This window comes from Microtus oregoni, unplaced genomic scaffold, assembly GCF_018167655.1.
Source record: "Microtus oregoni isolate MIOR12 unplaced genomic scaffold, Mior012 000016F_ref0000370, whole genome shotgun sequence".
NCBI lineage: Eukaryota > Metazoa > Chordata > Mammalia > Rodentia > Cricetidae > Microtus > Microtus oregoni.
In genome coordinates, this window is record NW_024543075.1 from 35739470 (window position 1) to 35767210 (window position 27741).

Genomic DNA, 27741 nt, shown 5'->3' on the forward strand with positions numbered 1-27741 from the left:
CTGGTGATTGCAGAATTGGCTTTGGGAGAGCATCATCAGGCAAGGCACTTTGAGTTGCCAGAGGAAACTCAACCCAAACTGTCATAACTAATACAGAGAGTGTATTCCTTGTGAAACTGAAGGACTGAATAACCCACAACCCGTCATTTTCAAATCTCCCCGACACCAGCAAGAAGTACAAGCAGTTGGAGAGACGGCTAAGTGGTTAAGAGTACTTGCTGCTCTTGCAGGGGACCCAGGTTTGCTTTCCAGCATCTACATGGTGGCTCACAACTGTCTTTAACTCCAGTTCCAGGGGATCCAAAGCCTTCTTCTGGCCTCTGCAGGCACCAGGCATGCCTGTAGCACACATACATACATGCAGGCAGAACACTCATATACATAAAATAAAAATAAATGAACATTTTTAAGTCAATGCAGAATACTACGCTGTGAGGGAGCAGTGGGCTACTTGAACTAGAGTCCCTCAGAGCCTGGGTCTAGCTCTATGACTCTCTCAGGAAATAGCCACCAGGATCTCCTAGAATTAGATGCCTCCTTATTCCTGCCCAAGAAGAAGAGAGTCTGTATACAATTCCCAGCTACAGTCTTGAGACTCATACACGCCCGTGTTTGGTTTCTTGGGTCGGATCCACCTATGCGACTGCCTCAGCACATCAGTCTTTGTGGATACGGGCATGAGAGTGGAATCTGGACTTCTTTATCTTCGGATTTTCGAGACAGGGTTTCTCCATGTAACAGCTCTGGCTGTCCTGGAATTAACTCTTGTAGACCAGGCTGGCCTCGAACTCACAGAGATCCACCTGCCTCTGCCTCCTGAGTGCTGGGATTAAAGGCGTGCGCCACCACCACTGCCCAGGCTTCTTATTTATTTTTTTAAATGATTTATTTATTTTATGTGCACTGGTGTTTTGCCTGCATTTTGTCTGTGTGAGGGTGTCAGAAGCCCTGGAACTGGGGTTACAGACAGGTGTGAGCTGCTATGTGTGGGTGCTGGGAATTGAACCTGGGTCCTTTTGGGAATTGAACCTGGGTCCTTTGGAAGAGCAGACAATGTTCTTAACCTGGAGCCATCTCTCCAGGTCCAAGGAATCTGGACTTTTATTCCTTTGGTCATCCATCTGTTCCCCATCCTTCTACAGCTCACATACTTATTCGGAGAGTTCCTTTTGTTACAAACACGCTCGCTCCTTTGGTGTGTGTGTGTGTGTGTGTGTGTGTGTGTGTGTGTGTGTGTGTGTGTTTGTACATGCATGGGGCTGTAGAGGCTAGAAGGTGTCCTCCTCAGTTGTTATCCCCTTTATTTTTTTGAGGCAGGATCTCTCACTGAACCCAGAGTTCCACATTTTGGTTCAGGAGCTGGCCGTTAATCTCCTCCTTCCATGCTAGGGTTGTATGTAAACCTGGCCAAGTGGGTGCTGGGGAGACAAACACAGGTCTGCATGCTGGCACAGCACGCTGTCTCCCTACTGAGCTGTCTTCCTAGCCCTGCTATTTTGTTTTAAACTATAAGGAATGAAGAGTCCCTAGGCTACTCATTAGTTTCCCAATCCAGCCTTCTGCCTTCTGTAGGTAGAAGCAGACAGTCTCTGAAGAGCTCAGCACCCCTCCACGGGACTCCCCCAAGACCTCTAAGAGGCTCCCACTGTAAGGAAGCAGTCATTGAGATAGAGGGAAAATAAAAAACTTGCCTTGACTCTCCCACCTCACTCCCAAATCTAAGTCTCTCAGGGCCTCAGGTCGCTCTCTGCATATGCCCAGTGTACTCCTAAGCCCTGGCATTGCCTGCTTGATTAAGTCCATAGCAACCTACTAAGCAACCTGCCTGGGAACCAAGAGTTGTTACACCAACGCCATGAGTATCAGCTGTCAGATGGGGCCAAGACTGAGGTAAGGCTCAGGTCTGGGCTGGATTTGGAGTTTTAGGTAAGTCCCTTTGGAATCAGACTTGTGGCTTTGGGCCATGGTAGACCCTAACAAGTCTTAGGTGACTGTTACTGCCTCTGAATAAGTCCACAAAGGGAGGACCCTAGCTAGTCCTGTAGGCGACCAGGTTAGGAGGGGAGTCCGTGGCTTCTGGTGGGGGTCAGTTGGTCACGGCAGAGTGTGTAAAGAGAAAGGGCATGTTCCAGGGGTTCTAGCCACACGGAGGAGGAAGGAGGTAAAGCCCAATGGGAGCTGAGCTGCTGGGTGCCTCTCGCGGCTCATCTCTGGAGTGGTAACAAGCTATGAGCATGCGACTTTGAGGGAGGATTGAAGTGGGATCTCTTTAAGCTTCTAGCTTCAGTTCTTTCAGTCCTCCCTAGTTCCTGGGGGACATTCTGAGATAGGTACTCCAAAGGGGACACTGGGTATATGTGGGAACCCTGGGGAGTGTCCCCTGGCGGGATTAGACTACAGCTGTGATACCTGTGTTTGCTCCAGGTGGGTACTCTGAAGACCATGCAGCCCTCTACCAGGCCTGGGCTGCCTCTGCCCAAATACTGCAGTGTGCCCACAGCTGGGAAAGCCCCCAGCCCAGATGGTGTGGTGCCACCCTGGGGCCTCTCCTTCACCTGTCCCTTTGCCACACAAGCATCCTGGCTGCCCACGAGCTGCACACTCACCAGGTACCAGCTTCTGTCCTCTGTCCTTCCTTTACCCTCTGTTCCTGGTCCTAATGGCAGCTTAGAGTCCTCAAATGCCTGGGATTTTCCAGAATAGCATCCTCAGTCAGCTGTCTAAAGTGTGACTATGACGAGGCAAAGGAACGTCAGCCTGTAGCAAGTTCCAGGGACCAACCAGTCTGCCTAGGATAGGGACACGGCAGCCCAACGCTCAACTTAAAAATTTGTAAAAATTTATTTTAAGTGTTTGGGTGTTTTGCCTGCCTGTCTGTGTACTGCATGCATACAGTACCTGAAGAGGCCAGAAGAGGGCAGCAGATACGCTTGAATTGGAGTTACATAGCGAGGATTGTTGGTAGCCAAGTGGGTGCTGGAAACTAAATCCTGGTCTTCTGAATTAATCCTTAACCACTGGAGAATCTCTCCAGTTCATTGCTCAAGTTCTTAATTTATTTGTTTGGATCACCCTTTTTTTTTATAAAGTAGTTTTCATGGTTTATTTAATTTTATTTTATGTGCATTGGTGTGAAGGTGTCAGATCCCCTGGAACTGGATCTTCAGACAGTTGTGAGCTGCCATGTGGGTGCTGGAATTGAACCCGGGTCCTCTGGAAGTGTAGTCAGTGCTCTTAACCACTGAGCCATCTCTCCAGCTCCATGCGTGGATCACCTTGTTCAAGATCAAGCTTAGCTTTATTGTTGTTGTTGTATTTTGATGATTTGGTTTGTTTTCTTGAGACAAGGTTTCTCTGTGTAACAGCCTTGGCTGTCCTTGAATTCATTCTGTAGGCCAGGCTGACCTTAAACTCACAGACCTCTGTCTGCCTCAGCCTAGGTGCTAGGACTAAAGGGGCTACCACCACCTGGCTTTTTTTTCCAAGTTAAGCATCTTTACATTCAGACTTGTCTGCAAAAACAACTTTTTTCAAAAGCCCATACCCTCTTGGGCTGGAAAGACTACTCTACAGTTAAGAGTGCGTATCCGTACTCCTAGGAGACCCAAGTTCAACTCCCAGCATCCGTACTCCTAGGAGACCCGAGTTCAACTCCCAGCATCCGTACTCCTAGGAGACCCGAGTTCAACTCCCAGCATCCGTACTCCTAGGAGACCCAAGTTCAACTCCCAGCACCCACATCAGGTGGCTCACAAACGCCTGTAACTCCAGTTCCAGGGAATCTGAACACACACATACTTCAAAAAGTGAAAATAAATATTTGAAAACAACCTCCCCAAAACCAGATCCCCCATTCTGCAACTGCCCCAGCTCCAACATGTCCACATCCCTCTGACCCCTGAAGCCAAGCAACTTACAGTTTGATTCCCCTGTCAGTTTGTTACCTCATCCTAGAATCCCACAGTTTTTTAAGCATTGACTAACACAAGCATACAAGCGGATTTCATTTGGTTTTCCTGAAATAATGCCCCATACAGAAAACGACCTATGTGCCCTTCACTTTCTGCTAACTCCAGAAGTCGAGCTGATCTTGCAGCAAGTCATAGATTGCCACGTTCTCCCTGGATTTCTGTTGTGCACACCTTCTCACCCTCATGCAGTGAGCCTCCTCAGATCAGACCCCGAGGCGTGTATCTTATTATTATTATATTTCATATGTTTATCTAGGTGGGAACACACACTATATTTCACATGTGGCCGTCAGAGGACAACTTATGGAAGTCGGTTTTCTCCTTCCACAGTGTGGGGTCTGTGGCAAGCACCTTTACCCTCCGAGCCACTTCTATAGTCTATTGATGTTTGCAGGATTTTGTGCTCGCCCCTTGATTTCATTTGTTTTTCCCAGGTGTGGTTCTTGTCACCCATGTTCCCACACTGCTGATACATCGTGGCAGGGGCTTAGCTGGCTGGGAAGAGTCGGAGATGCTGCTGGCCCCTGGGTCCTGGCCAGGAGGGAACCAGAAGGCTTTTATTATCTGGCTCAGATAAAGGCTGCTCCAGAGGCAAGTGCTTCTCGCCACACGCTCCTCTGGGTGACTTGGTTGCGCCCGGTGTGTCTTAACTGTGTACATTTGTCAGTCTGGTTCCTTGGCTAAACTGTTAGGGCTGTGTGGTGAAGTTCCGCAAAGTGAATAGCTTGAACAACAGAAACCTCGTTTGTTTCCCACTCTTGAAGCATTGTAGGTTTGGTTCTTTCTAAGGGCTACAAGGGGGAGTCTGTTTCCTGCCCCTCTCGTAGTTTTCAGTATTTGCTCAAAATCTTGGGGTTTCCTTAGCTTGAAGAAGCATCACCCCAAATTCTGCCTTCCATATAACATGGCTTTCTCTATTAGCTATTCAAACTTCCTCGTTCCCAAATTCTTTTTATTTAAGTGTATATGTGTCTCTGTCTATGTCAAAAAATGCAAATATAGAAAATATTCAGCCTATTTTTAAAAACATGCTCATGTATGCTAAATCACCACAGAACAAAAATGTTCTGATAAGTCAAGTCACCTCCATAGAGTTGCCCATGGACTGGACACTGCTGGGGGGACCCCTGCTTTGGAGGTGACCCTAGGTTGTCACTCCCATTTGGGGGCACAAGTTACAGCTCAAGCATCCCCAAGGGGCCAGCTCAGTTGCTTGGGCCACTGAAGTGCTAACTAATGACAAAAGCAGAGGAGATTCAGCCAGTCACGGTGTACGCCACCACCTACTTAGACTTCTCTTTTAAAAATTAGTTTTGGGCCAGGCGGTGGTGGTGCACACCTTTAATCTCAGCACTAGGGAGGCAGAGACAGGCAGAGCTCTGTGAGTTAGAGGTCAGCCTGGTCTACAAGAGCTAGTTCCAGGACAGCTAGGGCTGTTACATAGAGAAACCCTGTCTCGAAAACCACAACCACCACCACAACAAAAATAAATAAAAATTAGATCTATTTTAATTTTATGTCTGTGAGTTTGTCTGTATGACTGTGTCTACCATGTGCACAGAATGCCAACAGAGGCCAGAAGAGGGTGTTAGTAAGCCTGGAACCAGAGTTACAGACAGTTGTGAGCTGCCCTGTGGGAGCTGGGAACCAAACTTGGGGTTTCTGCAAGAGTAGTAAGTGATCTTAATTACAGAGCCATCTCTTGGGTCCCAATTTTTAATTTTTTGACATAGGACCTCCTGTATCCCAGGATGCCTTGAACTTTGAACTTGGATTCTCTTGCCTCTGCCTCTCAGATTATATGTTGCACTGCTGTGCGTGGTTTATGTTCTGCTGGAGATGGAGCCCAGGTCTACACACTAGACATGCACTCTACCAACTAGCTACATCCCAGACTTTGTGAATGTGGTTCCATGTGAGCATGCGCGTGCTCTTGTGTGTACATGTGCCATGGCAAGTGGGTCAGAAGAGAACTGGGGGAGTCAGTTCTCTCCTTCCATCATGTGGGTCCTGGGAATCAAACTCAGGAAGTCGGGTTTGGCTGCAAGCTCCTTTCCCCACGGAACCATCTTGCTCGCCCCATCTTTTTGTTGTTTCAAACAGAGCCTCAGTTTGTAGCCTCAGCTGCCCTGGCCCTTGATGACCTCAACATGACCTTGAATTCAGTATAAAGCCCAGGCTGCCCCCCAAACTCGAGAGCAATTCCCCTGCCTCAGCCTCTCTTGTGCTGAGATTATGGGTATGCATTGCCACTCTGTTTTTCTGCTGTATTTCAAATTTTTTTTTAAGATTTATTATATGTATGAGTGCTTTGTCTGTGTGGTAGTTTGAATGAGAATGGCCCTCTTAGGTTCATAAATTTAAATGCTTGGTCCCTAGATGGTGGAACTGTATGGGAAGGACTAGAAGATGCAGTCTTATCGGAGGAGGCGTGTCGTGGGGGTGGGCTTGAGGTTTCCAAAGCCTGTATCATTCTCTGCTCTTTCTGCCTTGCACTTGTGGATCGAGACGTAAGCTCTGTTTCGGCATCAGCACCATCCTTGCCTTTTTGATGCTATGTTCCTCACCATGATGTCCATGGGATCTAACCCCATGAAACTGTAAGAGCAGTAAACACATCCTTTTATAAGTTGCCTTGGTCATGGTGTTTTATCAAAGCATTAGGACAGTAACTAAGACAGCCTACATATATGTATGTGCATCATGTGTGTCTGCCTGGTGGCTACAGAGGCCAGAAGAGGGTGTCCAATCCCCTGGAACTGGAATTATGGATAGTTGTGAGCCTCCAAGTGAGTGCTGGGAACCAAACCATGATCCCCTGCAAGGGCCACCAGGGCTCTTGATTACTGAACCATCTCCCTAGCCCCTAATGTCAAATCTTACTCTATTTTCTTTCCCACAGCTGGAGAGGAGGGGGGCCCTGGTTGTGGAATTTGAGGCTCCCCTTGTCGCAGGCCTAAAGCTGCCAGTCCAGCAACGGAGAGTGGTATTTCCAGAAGATGTCATTCAGTTCTCGCCATCCATGCCACGCTCACTGCAGCCTGGTGACAAGGTGCTGGCCCCCTGGGAAGCAGAGCAACAGCAGTACGGCCCTGGCACTGTACTCTTGGGCTTGAAGAAGCAAAAAGGCCAGAAAGGTGAGGAAGCTGTTGTGACCCTACACGCCCCGAGGAGCACTGCTGGTGGCCATGGCTCCGCAGTGTAGGAGTCACAGCAAAGAGAACCCTCGCACCTTACCCAGTGGCCTTACCCTGCAGCGGCAGCAGATCTGGTCCTATCTCCCAGGGTATGTTATGGTTAGTATCAGGAAGGACAGAAGCTGGTGGCTTGTGTCTGCGATGCTAGCACTTAGGAAACTGAGCCAGGAGCATTGCTGGGAGTTTGAAGGCAGCCTAGGCTACAGATAAGAGTGTCTCAAAAAAAAAAAAACAAAAAGTGGGGGCTGGAGAGACAGCTCAGTAGTTAACATTCAGTTCCCAGCACCTACATGGAAGCTCACATCCTTCTATAACTCCAGTTCCAGGGGACCTAATACCCTCCTCTGGCCTCCCTGGGCACCATGTTAGAATGTGGCACAGGTAAAACACTTAAACATATGAAAACACATAGAATAAAAATTAATAAAGATATGTATAAAACAAAGCAAATAACGACAAAAACTCAAAAGGCATAAAATCAAACCAAGAGAAACAATCTACAACTACCATGTCTATGCTGATTACCTAAACCAGCGCATGAGCTGGGCGTGATGTCATGGCATCTAGAATTCCAGCACTCAGTGGGCTGAAGCAGGAATCATGGAGCTGAAGGGACTTGGGCTACATGAGACCTATCTCAAAAACTCAAACCGACGAACCCAACAAAAACATCATGTGTGGTGGTGGCAGGGAAAGTATTCTAGTCATGGGAACTCACCTCCCATCACTCACCAGGTCCTCCAGGGACTGACAAGCCTCTTGTGCCAGCCAATCAGCACAGCTGTTCTTCAGAGAATCATAAAAAACTTTGCTGAGGCTGTGCTTTGGTTCTGCACGAAAACCAGGTCCCTCCAGGCCCTCTGCAGCCTAGGAGGCAGGGAGGTGCCAGGAAGTCCTCCCAGAACTGGTGGTCGGTGTGGTATGGGAGAAGGGACATTCCCAAAGGCTCTCTGGGTACAGCAGCACATGAAGAGCCAAGAAGAACAGGGGGTGGGGCTGAGGCTTTGGACTTTATTCCAAAGAGCCAGGAATCATAAAAAAATGTCTCTCATTTCTGTTCATAGCATCTAAAGAAGAAATCACTGTTCACTTCTGGAATGGCAAGACAACTAAGGTGCCTCTAGACAGGGTCAGGTGGGTGCCCCCCACTGTCTGGAAGAAGGCCGTGGAGAGACTACAAACACCTCACACCCGGGGCTGCCATGGTCCTTTCCTGTGGGCACCTCACTGTTCTCAGCTGGGACCTAACGCTAGATGCACCACACACAGATCTCCTCTGGACTCATGTCCTCCCTGCCTCTTTTGTGCCTGCTGCCAGCCTCTATATCAGAGCTGTTTCTGTGGCTGTCCTTTGGTGGGGCCTAGCTGGTGGCCACTAACAAGGACCTCAGAGGCCACAACAAAACTCCCAGAGTCAGAGCCGAAGCCCACAGCTCAGCTTCTACCCCTACAAGGTCCTAAAGAAGAGGCGATAGCAGCGTTCAGCTACAATATGTCCTCCTCCTCCTCTGAGGAAGAGAATTCAGAGAGTCATCTGGAGATGGGACTTCCGAAGAGACAGATGGTAAACAGAGGAGTTAACACTGATCCCATCATTTTTGAGAAGCCTCTGCAGCAGTGTGGCCCCAGTCAGCCTGAATGGAGGTACTGGAGGAGAAACGGGCCTGAGCTGCCCCCTGGAAAACCGGGTATGGTATACCAGGGGTTTGATGCTAGCTTCCCAGACAGGGGCTAGAGGCTGCAAGGGTCTCTTGAAATATGGAACACTCTGGTGGGCTTGGAAGTAATGTATGGAATGCAGGCTGTCAGATCAGGGAAGAGGTAGCTTCCACATGAACAGGAGAGGACAGATGGTTTGATCTTTGTGCTCTGATTGGTTCCTCTATTTAACACCCGCCTCTTCTTTGACACGGGGTCTCATATAGCCCAAGATGCCCTTAAACTTCCTATGTAGCCAAAGATGACCTTCAACCCCTGATCCTCTACCTCTACCTCCCAAGGGCTGGGATTACAGGATGTAGTACCATGCCAGGTTTATGTGGTGCTTGGTAGAGCCCAGGGTACCATGTATGCCAGGCAGGTACTCTACCAGCATCCCTAGTCATATCTTTTTCTGTCTCCACCCATCTAATAATTAATTACAAAGAAGAGAAATGTATCTTTTAGGTCCCAGCTGTTTTGTTGCAGTCCAGAAAAAGATTTAAATTTCTAGAACTGGCCCATGGAGCAACATCAGGAATATTCTAAATCTACACAGAGAATGTGTGGGGTGTGGGAAAGGGCCAGCCCCAGCTATTTCTTCCTTAGAAGTCCCATCCCCTGCTGTTTCTGTTGTCTTAGCAGTTCTGACTGGGTCTGGTCACCTAGACTAGCCTGGCTCTAGGACTGTAAATGGGAGTCACCCTGCGGATGCCATACTGCCTCTCATATAGTCAAGTGCCAAAGATAACTGATGTGCACAAAGCCGAGTGTGAGCCAGGGCTGGAGGCAGCAGCAGGTAACAGCCTTTTCCTTCCCAGCTTTGCGTCCTTGTAAGGAAATGTACTGTCTGGCTTCTAAACAGGATGGGTATTTAATCTGTACTAAGCACTAGCACGCCACCAGTACTTGCTATCAGTCTGTCAAGTCCAAAGTTGGCTGTCAGTCTTCGGCTCTACCTCTTGCGATCCTCTGCCCTCCAAGCACAGCCTTATGCATCCCCTCCAAGGGCACACAGCTAGAAAGAGCAGTTGTCGCCTCCCTTGTCTTCAGCACCAGCCCCACTAACCGATCTTGGGTTTAGGAACAAGACGTTGAAAAGACAAGGACAACCAACAGGACAGAGTGCAAACTGCAGTTGTGGGGACCACCAGGAGCCAGCCCTGAAAGCCACCAACATGAGAACATGGCAGACTCAACCAGAAGCTGAACACAGACAACGAAGTCAGGGCATTGGGACAACCAGAGGAACAATTCCCTTAGAAGAAAAGCCCTGGGCTGGAGAGATGGCTCAGCAGTTAAGAGCATTGCCTGCTCTTCCAAAGGTCCTGAGTTCCAATTCCCGGCAACCACATGGTGGCTCACAACCATCTGTAATGAGATCTGGTGCCCTCTTCTGGCCTGCAGGCATACATGCAGACAGAACATTGTATACATAATAAATAAATAAATAAATATTAAAAAAAAAAAGTCTTGAGCATCTGGGTAAAGCAGAATGCCTGGGCAGGGCATCTGAAAGACTCCAAAAGTAGAGCAGATCCCCTCTCTGGGACTCTGAGGGTACCTATACTTTAGATGCACAAGCTCATACATATACACAGAATTTTAAAAATTGGGGCTATAGTGGACTCATTGGTCAAGAGGATTTGTTGCTTTTGCAGAGGTCTGAGGTTTGCTTCCAGCACTCATATGTTGCTAACAACCATCTCTTGCAGAGGACTGAGGTTTGCTTCCAGCACTCATATGTCGCTAACAACCATCTTTTGCGGAGGACTGAGGTTTGCTTCCAGCACTCATATGTTGCTAACAACCATCTTTTGCAGAGGACTGAGGTTTGCTTCCAGCACTCATATGTCGCTAACAACCATCTTTTGCAGAGGACTGAGGTTTGCTTCCAGCACTCATATGTCGCTAACAACCATCTTCTGGCCTCTGTGGGTACCAGGCACACACATGGTACATAAGCAAAATACTCATACACATAATCTTAAGACTCAAACTAGGTATTGTGGTTCATGCCTGTGAGGCAAGAGCATTGCTCCAAGTGTGAGGCCAGCCTAGGTGACTGTGTACTAGGTTGGTCTGCTACTACAGTGTGAGATCCCGTCTCATCTGAAAAATCAAAACAGAAACAAAATAAAAATTATAGTCAGTATATAAGATTTAAGGTTTTTCTCCTGGAAGGTTAATGGGGTAAACACTTGAAAAGGGATTAAAAAGGGCAGCTGACAAAGCCTTAGCAGGAGTTTGAGCACAGGGGAGTACCTACCAGCACCTGCTCCGGAGACCTCCTGCAGGTAAGCAGCGTGGGAAGACACCCGCTGTGAGGGGCACAGGGTAGTCCCACACTGGATCTCCCTGCCAGGGCTGGCGAACCGCTTAGGACCCTCTTCACAAAAGGACAGGGTGTGTCTACTGCTGTCTTCTCATAGCCCACTGTTGTACATGGGGGGCAGGGTTTCTTTCTAACACCAATAAAAAGAATTATTTTTATTTCCCAATCTCTCCCTTTATTATCATAATTTACACTTCCGTAGAAAGCCAGCCGTGAAAGCTGTTCGGACAGCACCATTCCATTACTGTTTTCAGGCACACAGTAAGACAGACCCCAGTTCACAAAGGCTGACCCCCTACAGCCAATACGAAGAGTAGGATCCATATATCATTATTAAGACAATCATAAGGTGGTTTTATTCTTCTTGCTACTTAAAAAGAGTGACGTGACGGCAGTGACAGCCAGCTTCATACGGGGAAGACCAAGTCCACACTCTGCCCCGAGTCAACCGCGACCACATGAGTCTTCTTGGTTAAGGGGCTTGAGCCCACAGTGACAGAATAGGTCCCTGGATACACTTCTATGTAGAGGTCCTTAGAGATGTCCTCGGCCTGAAAGGCAAAGAGGCAACGTGGTTTACAGTCTGACCTCAGAGCCACGTCAGCACCTCCACCAGGCTGTCACTGTGTGCCAGAGGTGGGGAGAAATGCAGATATGGGGCCCCGCTTTCAAGGCTCAGCTTGGTCACAGGATGGCACTGTTGTTTGGGTGACTCTCAGCCTTAATGCTTGTTGCCTTCTCTCTAAATCTGTGAGAATATCTACTTCACAAGTAACATGTGAAAACTTTGTGAGTGAAAACGTGTTAGAGAAACATGACGAATTCCACAAAGAGCACCTGCCAGGTGTGGTTGCTCACAAACTGAGTTTGGGGCCAGCCTGGTCTACATAAGAGAGTTCAGGACAGCCAGGGCTACACAGAAAGAGAAAAACCCTGATTAAAAAAAAACAAAACAAAACGGAGACAATGCTAGGTGGGGGAGTTAGGCAGAGAGAAAGGCTCAGGAATCAGCAGAGAATGGCATGTCCGCCTGACAAGGCGTTGGGATAATGAATGACTTTTTGATCATGCTTTGCTGCACTCCCTTCAGAAGGATGAGGCACTGTTTCTCCCCCAAGCTAACAATCCGAATGGACGCCCTCTGTCGCTGAAGCACTTACTTGGAAGATGGGCCCTTTCATGTTGCAAAGCTCTGAAAGCTGGAGGTGATGGACGGTGTTCAGAGCTGCACTGAGCACAGACCATCCTCCAGCTAGACTCCATACCTGGCTGGAAGGTGGCTCAGGGCAGGTGCACTGGCAGGGGATCGGCCTTAGTTCACATGGCAAAAAGAAAAGTCACCAACCAGGAGAGAGCAGGTAAGAGTCAGAGTGCATCTGGGCTGAGCTGGGCATAGTGGTACACACCTTATTCCCATTACTTGGGAGAAAGAGGCAGGTGAGAATCTGTGAGTTCAAGGCTAGTCTGGTCTACCCAGTGTGTTTCAGGACAGCCAGGGCTACACAGAGAGACCCTATCTCAAAGAAAAAAAAGTGCATGTGGGTTGTTCCTTAGCTGGGAACTCCGCTTTGACCCCCCTCCAGATCCCTGTCCTTAGAAAACCCACCAAGTGGCTCCTCCCCTGGAGCCACTCAAGACTGAGCCTACAGGGTATTTAAACTGCCTCTTGGAGAACAGCCACATGGTTTTTTCTGGCCTCCTCTCCCAGTCTCATCTCTGGGGGTCGGGAAGATCACCTGGGAATGTGTTTGCTCAGTAAACTTGGTCTTTTACTTTTAATCTGGTTTGATTTGAACTACTGCATCACTGGAGACTGCAGCTGCTACCTCCCATCTGCCCAGTGCTTGGAAGGAACATCAGGCAGAGCTGTCGTTCTTACACCACACATGGGAGACTAATGAAACTACTGGCCAGAAAATCCATAGCAGGAATAAGTGATATTTGTACTTTCAAGAAGTTTTATACCACCTTGCCTTGCTGGCAGACTTGAGGTCAACTTTTTCAAAAGCTACTTTATGTTATCTTTCTCCCACTTCCGAAAACCTAAAGGTCCAACGCTTTTCGCTGATGTGAGGAGGGTGGCGATGGCACTGCTGTTTACCAGGCGTCAACCGTGTACAGGGCCGCAGAATCATCTCCATACTCGGCAGCGCTGAGGTTAGCGTGCTCTTGTGTGGGGCTGGAGAGACGGCTCAGCAGTTATGGGCACTTGTTTCCTGCCCTTGTAGAGGATGCAGGTTTGGATCTCAGAACCCAGGTGATGGTGAGGGCTCACCATACCCTGTAATCCAGTTCTAGGGTACCTGACACTTTCTTCTAGCCTCTGACAGTACCAAGCGTGCATGTGGTATACATACATACGTGTAAGTATACATGTATACAAATAAAATAAATCTGAAAAAAAATCCATCTTCACACTGGAACTCCAGGCCAATCAGAATTACCAAAAGCAGCACTAATGAAGACACCCACAGTTGACAGCTTGCATTTGTACTAGAAGCAAAATTTTCAGTTGCTAATTACTCTAGAATATCCAAATCCTGGTTAGTAACAAACTATATACAAACAAGAAGGGATTTAGTGCAGTGATATGTCTAAGTTCCTTCTTCAGAATTCCAGCTCTTCCAAGTCCCAAACAAACTCCCCAGGCTCACAGACTACTTACTCCTTGGTCCTGAAACTCGTATCTACTTCTTTTTTTGATGGAGGAAGGTCATTGGTTAAAAAAATAAAGAAACTGCTTGGCTGGCCCTCAGAGGTTAGAACACAGGTGGGTGGAGAAAACAGAACAGAATGCTGGGAGGAAGAGGAAGTGAGCTCAGACTCCACAGCTCTCCTCTCGGGAGCAGACGCCTCAGAGAGACGCCATGCTCCCCGCTCCCGGGAAGATGCACGCGATGAAGCTCCGACCCAGGATGGACATAGGCTAGAATCTTCCAGGTAAGACCGGTGCTACACAGATGATAAGAAATGGGCTACTCCAGGTGCGAGAGTTAGCCTAGAAGAGGCTAGATAGAAATGGGCCAAGCAGTGTTTAAATGAATACAGTTTGTGTGTTGTTATTTCAGGCATAAGCTAGCCAAGCAGGCGGCCGGGGTGCTGGGAACGCAGCCCCGCCGCTCCTATTTCAACATTTTTTGCCCCACAGAAACATTTCAGATGCTTTGGAAGCCAGTATCAGCACATGTAGACATGCTGGAATTTCAGCAATGGCTGCATTTTACAAGCAGGGGTCAGGGCCTCCCACTGCTTCAGCAGCTGGTGAAATCCTCTCAGGAGCCCATGGCAGCCCAGCTGGCCTAGGAAGTGAGCTGTGAATACTTCGCATTCCTTCCAACCACAGCTATGAGCTGAGGAAACAGAGCAGCCCCTGAACCTCTAGTGAATGAAAAGGACACTAAGAAAACAGCATTTTGCAATGAACCAAAATCTTGTGGACCCTCAAGTGTAAACCTCTCAATTTGAAGACACTGTAGAGCCCACACAAATGGAGCCCAATTGGTAACAGGTCAGCTGGCTTACAGAAGGGTAGTGAAGCCCGGCAGAGCTCGGTACTCACAGGCCAGAATGCTTCTCGAGAGTGCTCTGATGTTTGGGAGCTGCTTCCTGGACCAATAGATGTCTCTACTCTGCCGCTTCTCTGCTGAGATAAATATTGATTAGGACCTGAGTTTTGACCTTCTGAAAGCAAAGACATTTTCTCTTCTCTTACTAGGATTATTTCCTACGCCTTTTCTCATCTGTCACCTGTTATTAACCATTTCTTTGCTACAGTTAGAGCTATTTTTAGCTACGTGTTTTCCATTGTTGCTTTTTTCCTTATGTGAGCTTTGGAGTCTGGCAAACGAGTTTAAATCCCATGTCCTGTGTCCTGAGTCCTAGCAGGACTCACTTAACTCAGAGCCTTGGTCTCCTGGACTATAACATGGGCTCCTTGATGGAAGGAAAAGATTGAAATGCTGAAGTCATGATACCCACAGACTCTCACGGTATTATCAGGGAAATGGAAAGCCTTTAGAGGCACCCCCTTTGTACTCCACAGGAAAGAGGATTGTCACTCTGCCACCTACACACCTCACCTAAGCTAAGGAGAGAGCAGGCCAGGGTAGAAAGGGGATTTCAGGACACAGACTCAGGTGACTCCTCACATCCCAGGGAAGAACTCAAAGGGTTCTTGCCGCTAGCACTGAGTCCACTCATAACCCAAGCTCACTCCTGTCATTTTTGCTAAACCTCTTCACTCTACGACCTTAAGATGACTCGCAGGCCAGAGAAGTCAGGGATTTTAATCTGAACTTAAGTCTGCCATCTTTGAGTATAATTAAAGGAGTTTAAGAAAACTCAAAACCAAAAAGTGTACTTCTGTTGAACAAACAGAACCTCTGGCTTTCACACAACACATGTTTAAAAGACAGAGTGTGAGCGGGCTGTGGTGGTGCACACCTCTGATCCCAGCACTCAGGAGGCTGAGGCAGGAGGATCTCTGTGAGTTCAAGGTCAGCCTGGTCTACAGAGTGAGTTCCAAGACAGTCAGGGCTTTACAGAGAAACCCTGTCTCGAAAAACCAAACCAAACCAAACCACCAACCAAACAAGACAGCGTGTGTGATGAGGGGTTGCTAGCTCTTATCTTTATAAAAAACCAAGGTAGTCTCAGCCACCCTGGAAGCTGAGGAGGAAGGATGACCTAAGACCAGTTCAAGATCAGAGTCGGCAACACAGCAAGACCCGTCTGAAAAATGAAAAATATATGAGACAACCCCTGTGATACACACATATTTTTTTCAAAAATTATCAAAGACATGGCAGTATCACTATCTCAGTAAGATATAACTATTAAACAATCTCTTTCCTGGGGGCTGGAAAGATAGTTCAGTGGCTAAGGGCAGAGGACCCATGTCTGGTTCCAAGTGTTCACGCTGCGTGGACCACATCCACTTGGTGACGCCCACTCCGATGGACCCAACACCCTCCTCTAGACTTCTTGGGCACCTGCGTTTATGTGCACATACTCAGACACAGATACACACAGTTAAAAACGAAGTCTTTTTTGTTGCTGAGACAGTTAACATAGCCTGGCTGTCCTGAAATTCTCTGTGCAGATCAGGCTGACTCCAAACTCAAGAGAGTCACCTGCCTCTGCCTCCCAAGTGGTGGGATTAAAGGCCTGGGCCTGACTTAGGACAACAACCCTCTTTTGTATTCCTAGATATATATGGGAATATGTGGTTCTTAAGCCTGCCCCAGAATTCCAAGGCCCAGGATTACAGGTTCAGTTGAAGATCTTAGAGTGAAATAAATAACCTTGCTTCAGACAAACTTCTGTTTCTCTAAGTTCCTGGATGCTATGAAGTCACATGTGTCTGCTGAGTACTGGAATGCTGAGTCACAGAGACATCTGATGACACAAAACCCCACAGGGACTTTCAAATCATAGCCCCGACCTTGCGAGGCTACAGGCACGGCGTGGAACACCGAAGACACGTACCTGCTCCTGACCGTGCCCTAGGTCTGCGTGCATGTGCACTTCTAGAGGCTGCCTTCTGTGGTAACGGGAGACGTGGGTGGCCCCTCCTTCCTCTGGCACAGATGAGTAGTATTTCTGGAGAAATAATGTGAGAGAACACTTAAATGTTCTGGTCAAGTCTTCAGAAAGACTCTCTGATACGTGTGCACAGAAAGGTTAAGGGCGGAAGCATGAGAAAAAGGCCAATCACATGTCCTTGGCCTGAGATGCTAACACAAGGATATTGCATTTGGCATGGTTTTGCTGCCACCTGCTGCCTCTGGAGGGCAAGAACTCTGACCAACTAAATAAATATTCTCTGCGGGGGTAAAGGCTTTCAAATCTTCACTTCAATGTCAAGTACATCCACCCTTTCATTTCCTCCCCTGACAGAGTCGGATCAACAATTTGCTGATTACTTCTGGGTACTCAGGTGAGGTAGGGGGGAAAACGTAGTAATTTCTTCATTGAAGAAACACAGAAGGCTAGAAAACAAACCTAACAGCTGTGCCTTTTGCCCCTGGGTTCTCCACAGGGGAAGGCAAGGAGAGAGATCGCTAGTGTAGGAATAATCCAAAAGATCAGAAAAATTACATTTTTCTTGTTTGGTTCCTTCCTCCTCTTCCAAGATGACCTTGTATTTGCCCTTGACTCTGAGTGTGACGACAACACACACAAGCTTGTTTGGCACACACTGTGGGACAGTCTCAAAGGGATGTGAGAGGAGGGAGGAGAAGCCTGGAGAGTCAGGACACAGACCTATGGCATTTTAAAGGCCGCTTTCAAACTCTGGAGCCAAATCCTGGACACTTTGCTAAATCTTCGAAAGCTACGAAGTTCTGAAGCACCACTCTGTAATAGGACTGAAGTGGAACATAGCTCGAAACCCTACCTGAAGAACCCTGGTTTGCTAAAGCCTCAAAGACAACTCTTATTTGACTGAACCATGAACCAATGTCTAAGGTCACCATTATATAGTAGAGCTGAATGTTCTCTGAACCATAGCTCTTTGCTTGGAAGCCTACTGTAATCTAGAGAATGTTTGTAAAAGGCAGGAGTTGGGTATAGTAGTGGCATATATAACCCCTATACTCAGAAAGTGGGAAGCAAGGAGATCAAGACTAGGTAAGTAGCAGGCCTGAGAACAACCTTGAGATCTTACCTCTAACAAAACTGGAAGATTGGCAACTTGGGGATCTTTATACCTGGAGCCTGAAAGCATGGCAAAACCAATTCTTTTCTATTTCGCTTACACAACAATATCCTAAAATCCCAGCTATGCACAGGTAAAGCCTGGTGTGATTCTGAGAAAACAGAACCTGTGTTTTCCTTCAGCATCTGCCTTTAACATCCATCCCCTCAATCTCAGTATATGTATGGGTTTCAGAATTTAAAAACTGTTCACTCATTTCAAGGAATACACCTTGCACCGTGTTGTGATAATTTGCTATTCATCTCTCAGTGGAAATCAAAGACATCAATAATAAAGCTGGGGCTTCAGAAACCTGAACTTTACCGTGGGAAGCTAAACACCACAAAGAGGGCAGCTTCATGTCCAGAGTGTACTCCCTACTTCTCACTCCTCGGGTGTCCAGAGTGTACTCCCTACTTCTCACTCCTCGGGTCACACGCCTTAGGTGAGTCTTAAGAGCGACCAGTTGGCTAGCTGAAAGCTACAGAACATGGTTTGATCTTTGGGAAGCAGGCCTTGCCATTAAAAACCACACACCTGCATCTGTGTCACATGGGCATCTCTGTCACCAACACCTGTTTAGGAACCCACTGGGATATTCACCATGAACTGGAAACAAACATTGAAGGTTGAGACCTAACATACAGGCTTTCCAATTCAGTTTTTGATTCAACGCATTTTGAAAACGAAACAACTCATGAGTATCCTAAAGATTTTAACTTAGTTGCAAAGGGAAAAGGAAACAGCCTCAAATTAGACTTCATCGTGGAATCAGGAGCTAAGCACCATACTCCTTACACAACTGAAAACCCAAGGAGAGCAAAGGCCTTTCCTGGTTCGTTTCCTGCTGTGTCTTCAACAAGCAGAGTTAGAATGGAATGGATAAATGTTTGCTGGCTGAATCCTAACTTGTGTTTACCACCTGGCTTACTTAACTGATTATAACCTGCTCACGAAGGCCCATAGGTCCCAGGATAGAGGAGTACTGATTCTTCCCAAGCACAGATCAGGAGCACAGCGGGAGTTCACACCAACTTACCCCACACTGACTGGAAGTATAGTCCATGAATTCAGCCATTGTTCTGAAGGAAGCACTAAGGGTTGGGCACCTTTCTTCTCTCTATTTGAACAAATGGCAAGTGATAGGTGAAACCTACTACTGCCTACTGGAAAAGGACAGCTTTTGAGAAATAGCTTCTTTTTACTTTTAGGAAAGCTTCTGCAAGCTGAAATTTGGAAAAAGGATCTTGCTGAGAAAGAATTTAACTCAGTAAACTAGACATGCAATTTATCCAGGATCTAAAATAACAGGTTAGCTGGCTTTACTTGCTAAAGCTGTTATTGTTTAGGGTTTTTGAGACAGGGTCACATGAACACTAGATCCGCCTGCCCCCATCTCCTACGTTCTGGCACCACATTAAGAATTCTATTTACTTAATTTAGACAGGGTCTCACTATGTAACCCTAGCTGGCCTCAAACTTGCCATGTAGACCAGGCTATCCTCGAACTCAGAGATCTGTCTACTTCTGAGTCCTAGGTGGTATGATTAAGGGCGTGCACCACCACACTCCGCAAGAAATTATATCTTAAAAGTAGTCAAACAGAATACTACTATTCTTTCGTTACTTATAAAGAATGGGTCACACAGTGCTGGTGCACAACCCCTTTAAAACTAGTACTTGAGGCGTGGGCAGGACATCAAGGCTAGCCTGGGCTACTTGAGACCCGTATAAAATCATAAAGTATCAAAAGCATTTTCCAAAGTATTTTTCCACTCTGTCCAGATACTTTGCATCTTTTGGCCACTGGAGGTTCCCTCCGGCCCAGTGGGAGGTCAAGAATGCCTGGGTAGTGCCCCCCCAGCTCGCGCCCTCACCTCTCCTAGGAGGCGCTGGGGACCGGGGACCGACCATCGTTCCTGGTAGGGGCCCTGGCGGTCAAGGACCCCCACGCTGCCTCTGGATCGCTCTGGAGAACGCCAGTCCACTGCCCTTCTCTTGGCGCGCTCCAACACTTCCCTCCCCAGCCGAGCCGAGCGCTGCAGCGAGCGCCGGTCCACCCCGTTCAGCGCCGCGGCCGCCAGACAGTACTCCATGTCTCCCTGGGCACACACACAGACACCGGCCCGTTAGCCGCACCCAGGCCCGGATCCGGGGGGACCTTCCCCTTCAACCCCAGCTCCCCCTCCGCCCGCATCGCGCACTCCAAGCTGAGGACTGGAAGGGAGGACCCCCAGCCCCGTATACTTCCGCCTCCCGGGCCCTGGATGCGGCCCCTCGCCAGACCTGCTTCTCCAGGCGCATGCGCGCAGCGCTTTCCCGGACACGCCCGCGTTCCCGCGGTCGAGCTTTCGCGCCAGTTGCTAGGCTAACTGCGGGGCGGGGTGGGCGGGGCCTGGCGGTGGGCGGGGCCGGGCTCTAGGGGCACGTGGTCCCGGCTCGAACAGGCTACTGACGCGACGCGGTGATTGTTCGAGGTCTCGTCCGCTGGGTCGGGTCAGCGTGAACCCCGGGGCTTGTTGCGCTGAAACAGTTTTGAGATTTGGGTGTCTGCAGCGGCTCTTTCGTTCCGTTTAGGGGAATCGCCGCTCGCAAACCACATTTGTGTGAGGAGGTGATGAGGCTAGCTGAGCAACTCGCCTGAGGAGGTAAGGCTGGGGACCGGGCGCTCTTCTGTCAGAAGAGCCCTCAAGGCTGAGGATGGAGGCCAGACAGGCCTGGGGGCTGTGGGTATGGGGACCGACAGACTTGGGGGGGGGATGCCAGAGGAGTGTGTGGGCGTCTCAACATCCCTCCCTGCAGCTTCTTCGTCTCTCCCTTGGAAGAATGGATTCACACGATTTTGTTTGTGAATTTAGTGGTTTGTTTCGTTTTGTCAAGACAGGGAATCACTGTCTAGCCTTAGTTGGGCTGGGCTGGAGACTCGCTATGTAGACCAGGCTGGCCCTCCTCAGTCTCTTTCCCCGTTGGATCTGGACCCTCTTATAAGCATTAATTACATCACTTTAAAGTAAGAAATGGGTCATTTACTTTTCACACCTGCAGCAGTACCCTCTGGTGCGCAGCAGGGCATGAATGGGGCGAAAGGCCCACTTGAAGGAACACTTCTCAGTGGGGGTGGTTCCCTTACAGGACACAGAGGAATTCTCAGACTGTAGGATGTGTCAATGGATGGGCTTGATTAGCCATAAACTCACATGTTTTTAAGTATATAATTCAGTGAATCTTAATAAAATTTCATAGTTGTACCAATCTCATCACAGTCCTGCTTTGGAATATTTAATTAGCTGGAATGCAGTGTGGGGCCGGAGAGGTGGTTTGGGAGGGAGGCTCCGGGGAAGCATTTGCCCTACAAAGCTTAACTACCTGAGTCGCTCCCTGGAATCCATGTAAAAAGCCAGCCACTGCGGTGTGCATGCTCTCCCTGCTCTCCCACGGTGACACTGGTGGTGGAGGTAGGAAACTTGGCCAGAGCTCCTGGACTAGCTAGCATGAAGTGTGTGCTTCAGAGAAGCCGCAGCAAGACCCTGCCTGCCTCGAACAAGGTGGAAAGGTGAGAACCCTCTCCTAAAGTTGCTCTCTCACCTCCACACACATTCTTTGCACACATGTGCCATATCCACCCACACTTTAAAAAAAATAGAGAAAAAAAGTAGCCTAGTATCCACCATTTATAATGAATTCTCACTCCTACCTGAACCTAGGTAGTCACTATTCTGGTTGCCATCTCCCTAACTGCCCCTTTCAGGCAATTCATATAAATAGAATCAAATGGTATGTTACCCCTTTGGACTGATTCTTTCACTTAGATTGCTTTGAGTTATAGTATATTTTAGTATTTCATTCTTTTTAATGGGTAAATAATATTCCCTAAATGAATAGTTTGTATTTTGTTTATTCATCGTTCGGAATTATTTCCAGTTTGAGGGCTATTCTGATAAAGCATATAAGACTCTATAGACATTTTCATTTCTCTTGAGCAGATACTGTGAAATGAAAATTTTGAGGATATTTTAAATTTGTTTTCATTATGCGAAAGTGGCTGTACTATTTTGTGTTTATATTCCCACATCTGATAGTTTTTCCTCACCCACTCTAGCATTTGTGGTTTTTTAAACTTTGTTTGTTTGAGACAGGGGTTCTTTGTGTGACAGCCAGGAACTCTGTAGACCAGGCTGGCTTCAAACTCAGAGATCTGCCTGCCTGTGCCTCCTGAGTGCTGGGATTAAAGGGGTGTGCCACTTCAGCCCGCCATTTGTTGTTTTCTTTTTAAACAAATTAAAGTCCTTTTACTGTTCCTGTGAGTGTGAAGTAGCAGCTCCTCGAGGCTTCAGTTAATATTTCATAATGACTGATGTGCTGCTGTAGACTTTCTTCTTGTTATTTCTAGCCGTTCCTGTTTCTTCTTTGCTAAAAACCCTGTTCGTGTCCTTTATTTGTTTTTAATATGGTTTGTATGTCTTTTTTTAAAAAAAATATATTATTGAGTAATAAGAGTTCAAATCCTGAATAAAAGATACTTTATTGGATATATGATTTATAATATATTTTTCATTTTTTCAGTCTTTTCAGTGCTGAGGATTAAAGTACCCATGGCCATTTGCGTGCTAGTCAAGTGCCTTACTAACACTTCATTTTCTTTGTGTGTGGGTGGGGTGGTGTTGTAAAGTGTGTCCTATCAGCAAAACAGCCACCATCTTCATCACATCAGCTGTGCTTGCATGCAAATGTCCCTGTATCATGTCTGTGGACTACTGACTTTCCCTCCTAGAAGGAAGGGGTGAAGAGGGTCATTGGACCTTTGACGCGGGTCTCCAACCGTGCCTCCCAGCAGTTTGTATGCAATATGCCCTAATTGCTTAGGGACCCAGGTCTCAGGGAGAGGCTTTAGGATATAGCTAGGCTGGTGGGGGAAAAAGGGAAGGGCCTCTAACTCTGTGGCTTTGAGGAAGCCAGCATCCAGACTGTGTGACAGTTTGTAAATTACTCATGATGCTGCCCATAACCCCTCACATCTCACTCTAAGGAAGCCTAACAAATTCATTGGTTTTCCAGAGTGTACTTTGGTGGAATCATATTTGGCTTGTTGTTGGGACCTTATAAAGAGATCCTTTCCATGGGAGGAATTATCACAACTGTGTGTGTGTTGTGTATGTGGAGGTTATGGCTTGATACTAGATGTCCGCTTCAGTTGAGTTTTATCTTAGTTTTTGAGACAGGGTCTCTCAGTGAACCTGGAGCTTGCCAGTTTGACTAGAATAGCTGACTAGCAAGCCCCAGAAACCCTCTTGTCTCTGCTTGTCTCTGCTTCCCTAGCAGTAGACAATGAATACACACTGCCCTGTCCAGGGTTTATGTGGATTCTGGGCATCTGGATGGTCCCGGCTTAGGTCTCTATGTTTGCATGGCAAGCATTTTACCTATTAAATATCTCCTCATCTTTAATTTTTTTATTTTTAAAAAAGATTTATTTTGGGCTGGTAAGATAGCTCAACAGTAAGAGCACTGCCTGTTCTTCCAGAGGTCCTGAGTTCAATTCTCAGCAACCACATGGTGGCTCACAACCATCTGTAATGAGGTCTGCTGCCCTCTTCTGGCCTACAGGCACACATGCAGGCAGAACACTGTATACATAATAAATAAATAAATAAATAAATAAATATTTTTAAGAGATGTATTTTATTTTATATGCATTTGAGGTTTGCCTTCATGGATGCATGTGCACCATGTGTGTGAAGGTGACCACAGAGGCTGGAAGAGGACATGATATCCCCTGGAAGTGGAGGAACAGATGGTTGTGAGCCACCATGTGGATGATGGGAACTGAACCCGTCTTCTGAAGGATAGCCAGTGCTTCAACTACTGAGCCATCTCTCCAGCCCCACTTTCATTTTCCTTAAGAATTTCTTCTGAGATTTATTTTATGTGTATGGGTCTTTTGCCTTGCTTGTATGCACGTGTGTGAGAGATGTGCAGTACACATGGAAGCCAGTAGAAGACATTATGGATGTTTCGCCTGCTTGTATGTATGTACACCATATGCTTGTAGTGACCATGGAGGACAGAAGAGGGCATCAGATCCCCTGGGACTGGAGTTATTGACAGTTGTGAGCCTCCGTGTGGGTTCTGGGAATAGAACCTGGGTCCTCCGGAAGAACAGCAAGTGCTCGCAACCACGGAACCATCTCTCCATACTCTCCCCTTTCATTTTATTAATGATGTCTTTTGAAGCACCAAGTTTTAAATTATGATGAAGTCCAGTGTAGTAGTTTCTTCTATGGGTTGTGCTTTTGGTGTCATAAGTAATTTTTGCCTAATTCAACATTTTTCTTCTGTCTTCTAAAATTTTAATATTTTATTTAGTTTATATGTTATATGAGGTATAAACTCATCTCTTTAGATACCATTTGTCTAAAAGACTATCCTTTTTAGTTGGATAACATTTGGTACTTTTGTCAAAAGTTAGTTGACTATGAGTATACAGAAATTAATTCCTGATCTTTTAATTCTGTTCCATTGATCCATATGTATGGCACATACTATACACTCTTGTAAGTTTATGATAAGTCTAGAAGTTGAGAAGTGTAAATATTGATATAGTACACAAACTATATTCTGTACTTTCAAAGTTGTTTTGATAATCTAGGTTATTTATACTTCAGAAAATATGTAAAGTTTTGTATAAAGATTTCTGGTGTTCTGATAGGAGTTGAGTTTAATTTTAGGTCAGTTTGGGGAGAACTGCAATCTTAACAATATTGGAGGGCTAGAGATGGCCCAGTGATTAAGAGGGGTTGCTTCTCTTCCAGAGGACCCGAGTTTGGTTCCCAGCACCCACATTGAGGATCTCACCACTGCCTTCTCTTGACCTCCACAGTCATCTACTCATACATGTCACACACACAGGCATATGCACATATATATAAATAAAGGTAAATCTTAAGAAAACATGTTGGCTGGGTGGTGGTGGCACACACCTTTAATCCTAGCACTCAGGAGGCAGAGGCAGGTGGAACTCTGTGAGACCAGCCTGTCTACAGAGTGAGTTCCAGGACAGCCAGGGGAAAACAGAAAAGAAAGAAGGAAAACACATTAGACTTTTGAATTCATGAACATAGACTATCTACACATTTCTTTCAGTTTTCTCTAGTTTCTTTTTATCAGTGTTATAGAGTGATTATTATTTGTGTCTTTCTTTCCCTGTAGCTATGGTAGAATAACTCTGACAAATCTGTGAAGGGATTACTGTAGTGTACAGCTCCAGGGTACTGGGAAGTCCTGGCAGCCGGCAATGGAAACAGCTGCTCATGTGGCATCCACAATCAGGAGGCAGAGAATAATGATTGATGGTATTTAACATTGGTAATGCCATTTTGTCTCAGTCCACCAATGAGCTGCTTACAAGATAGTGATGAGTTCTGCATTCGAAATTTCCACTAGGCTGCATTAGACTTCATGCTCCCACACCCTTATTTGGAAATGTTCTTTCTGCAGCCAATCAGGGCCTGACCAGCTAGCTTCAAGCTTACTGCTATCCTATTCGCTATAAAGTTCACTCTGTAACCCTCTCTGGGGCTGCGTTCTCTTCCCATCCTGAGTGCAGCCTGGAGGATTTAATAAAGCCTGTTCAGCACCTGGTTAGCATCCCCCAGCATACTTTCTTTCAGTGATTGCTGGTGCTTAGCTAACTTTCTCTTTTTTATGGAGTCTAGGGCCCAAGAGCAGGAAGTGGTGCCATCCACTTTTAGGATGGTCTTCTTGCCTCAGTTAACCCAATCAAGATAGTCCCTCCAGGTGTACTCAGAGGCTTGTTTCCTAGGTGATATATATCCTTGGTGTCTATATTTGGATATATTGGCAATCAATATTAATTATGGTATTTCTTTCTTTTTTTCCTTCCTCCCTCAACATCTTTCTGCTTCCTAACTTCACCTCCCTACTTCTTGCCTCCGTCTTCCCCCTAGCTCCTTTCTTGATTTTTTTTTTGAGATAGGGTCTTAAATATTCCAGCCTAGTTTCTTGTTCCTGGGATAAATATCACACCACTATGTATAATCTTTTTACATTTTGCTGGATTTGGCTTGCTAACATTTTATTGAAAATATTTGTATCTTCATGAGGGATTTGATCTCTCGTTTTCTATTTTGTGTCTCTGAATTGTGTAGAAGGAGCAGTGGGCTGCGTTCCTGCCACCCGGCTCTTGGCGCCTGGCTAGCTTATGACCCGAAATAACAACACACAAATTGTATTCTTTTAAACACTGCTTGGCCCATTATATCTAGCCTCTTCTTGGCTAACTCTCACATCTTGATTAACCCATTTCTAATAATCTGTGTAACACCATGAAGTGGTGGCTTACCAGAAAGGATTCTAGTGTACGTCCATCTTGGGCTGGAGCTTCATCACGTCTGGCTCAGAGAGGAGAGGCATGGTGATTGCCTCGCTTCCAGCATTCTGTTCTGTTTATTCCACCCACCCAAGGGTTGTCCTATCAAATGGGCCAAGGCAGTTTCTTTATTAACCAATGAAATCAACATATTGATATATGACCTTCCCACATCAGAACTGGTACAAGATTTTGGCCTCATAGAGTGACTTAGGAAATGTTCTATTTTCTGAAAGAGTGTGTAGAAATGGTATCATTCTTATTTGATTGAAAACATCTGTATCCGAGCTTTTCTTTGTGGGAAGATTTTTAATTAATTCAATTTCTTTGCTTGTCTTAGATCTGTTTATATTTTCTGTTCCTTTTTGAGTCAGTTCTCATTCTTTCTGTCTTAGAATTTGTCTGTTTCATTTAAGTTGTCTAATTTGTTGAAAAAAATTTCAGTATTACAGCATAATCTCCTATAAGGGTATATGGCTCCCATGACTGGAAAACCTCCTACCTTCTCCTGTACCACCTCTTCCTGAAAGCATCAAGATGACAACTAAGCTTTTAGCACACAGGGATGGACAGACAGTCTTGATCCAAACTGGTTTGTAGAACTTTTGTTTTCTGTAGGGTTCCTTTGTTTACACTTTTGTGATGAAAAGATATAATCCATAGTCAGAGCAGAGATGTCGATAATTGGAGGAAATTGGCTGCCATAAGCCTCATGTAAGCTGTTCCAGGAGTGTAGTCACACTGCTGACATAGGTGGGGAGAATGGATAGCTTCTGCCATGCAAAGAGTTCAGTCTTTCTAGTTCATTGGAATTTACAGTCTGTGGTAGTTTGAATGTGATTGGCCCTCATAAGCTCATAGGGAGTGGCAATATTAGGAGCTGTGGCTTTGTTGGAGTAGGTATGGTTTTTTTGGAGGAAATGTGTCCCTTTGGAGGTGGACTTTGAGGTTTCATATATGCTCAAGCCACACCCAGTGTCTCAGACTACTTCCTGCTGCCTGTGTGTCAGCTCCTTCTCCAGCACCATGTCTGGCCACTGTGTCACACCATGATGATAATGAACTGTTGTATGATACTTCACTCTTATGGCTTTTTTAGGGGGTCTGCCACATAAATAACAAGCTCCCAAATAAATCACACACAGAAGATTCTTTATTATGAATGCCTGGCCTTAGCTTGACTTGTTTCTTGCCAGCTTTTCTTAAATTATTCTGACTACCTTTTGCCTCTGGGCTTCTATCTTTTCCTATTTCTGTACACTTTACTTCTTTCTCTGTTTCTTTCTGTGTAAGTGGGTGACTGGTCCTTGATGTCCTCCTCTCCTTGTTCTCTTGCTTCTTCTTCCTTGTTTCTCCTTCTGTTTATACTCTCTGCATGCCAGCCCCACTTGTCCTTGCTCCTGCCTTGCTATTGGCCATTCAGCTCTTTATTAAACCATCAGGTGTTTTACACAGGC

At 46.6% G+C, this 27741-nt stretch overlaps 3 protein-coding genes across 7 annotated transcripts in view; 2 read left to right on the plus strand and 1 right to left on the minus strand.

Moving 5' to 3' along the window:
* The first annotated feature begins 2442 nt into the window (after window positions 1-2442).
* Window positions 2443-10033, plus strand: CUNH11orf16 (chromosome unknown C11orf16 homolog). Its single transcript, XM_041666028.1, has 5 exons — window positions 2443-2609; window positions 4406-4562; window positions 6874-7108; window positions 8233-8856; window positions 9969-10033. Exons 1-5 carry the CDS (start codon window positions 2443-2445, stop codon window positions 10031-10033), a joined length of 1248 nt encoding a protein of 415 aa, XP_041521962.1.
* Window positions 10034-11353: 1320 nt separating this feature from the next.
* Akip1 (A-kinase interacting protein 1) lies at window positions 11354-20214 on the minus strand. 5 transcript variants are annotated; one of them, XM_041666879.1, is made up of 6 exons: window positions 20185-20214; window positions 19776-20000; window positions 18938-19018; window positions 16689-16802; window positions 14761-14841; window positions 11354-11752 (listed from the first exon to the last, which is right to left on the minus strand). In XM_041666879.1, exons 1-6 carry the CDS (start codon window positions 20200-20202, stop codon window positions 11609-11611), a joined length of 663 nt encoding a protein of 220 aa, XP_041522813.1. In that variant the 5' UTR covers window positions 20203-20214; the 3' UTR covers window positions 11354-11608. The 5 variants fall into 5 exon arrangements, with proteins under 5 accessions (XP_041522813.1, XP_041522812.1, XP_041522814.1 ...); XM_041666878.1 differs by having other exon boundaries at window positions 14761-14844; XM_041666880.1 differs by lacking the exon at window positions 20185-20214 and adding an exon at window positions 20103-20176 and having other exon boundaries at window positions 14761-14844.
* A 219-nt stretch (window positions 20215-20433) lies between these two features.
* Window positions 20434-27741, plus strand: part of Dennd2b (DENN domain containing 2B) — a 192526-nt gene continuing 185218 nt past the window's right edge. Inside the window, exon 1 of the mRNA XM_041666229.1 lies at window positions 20434-20546. The gene's annotated coding sequence lies outside the window, so the exon portion shown is untranslated. The remainder of the gene's footprint in view (window positions 20547-27741) is intronic.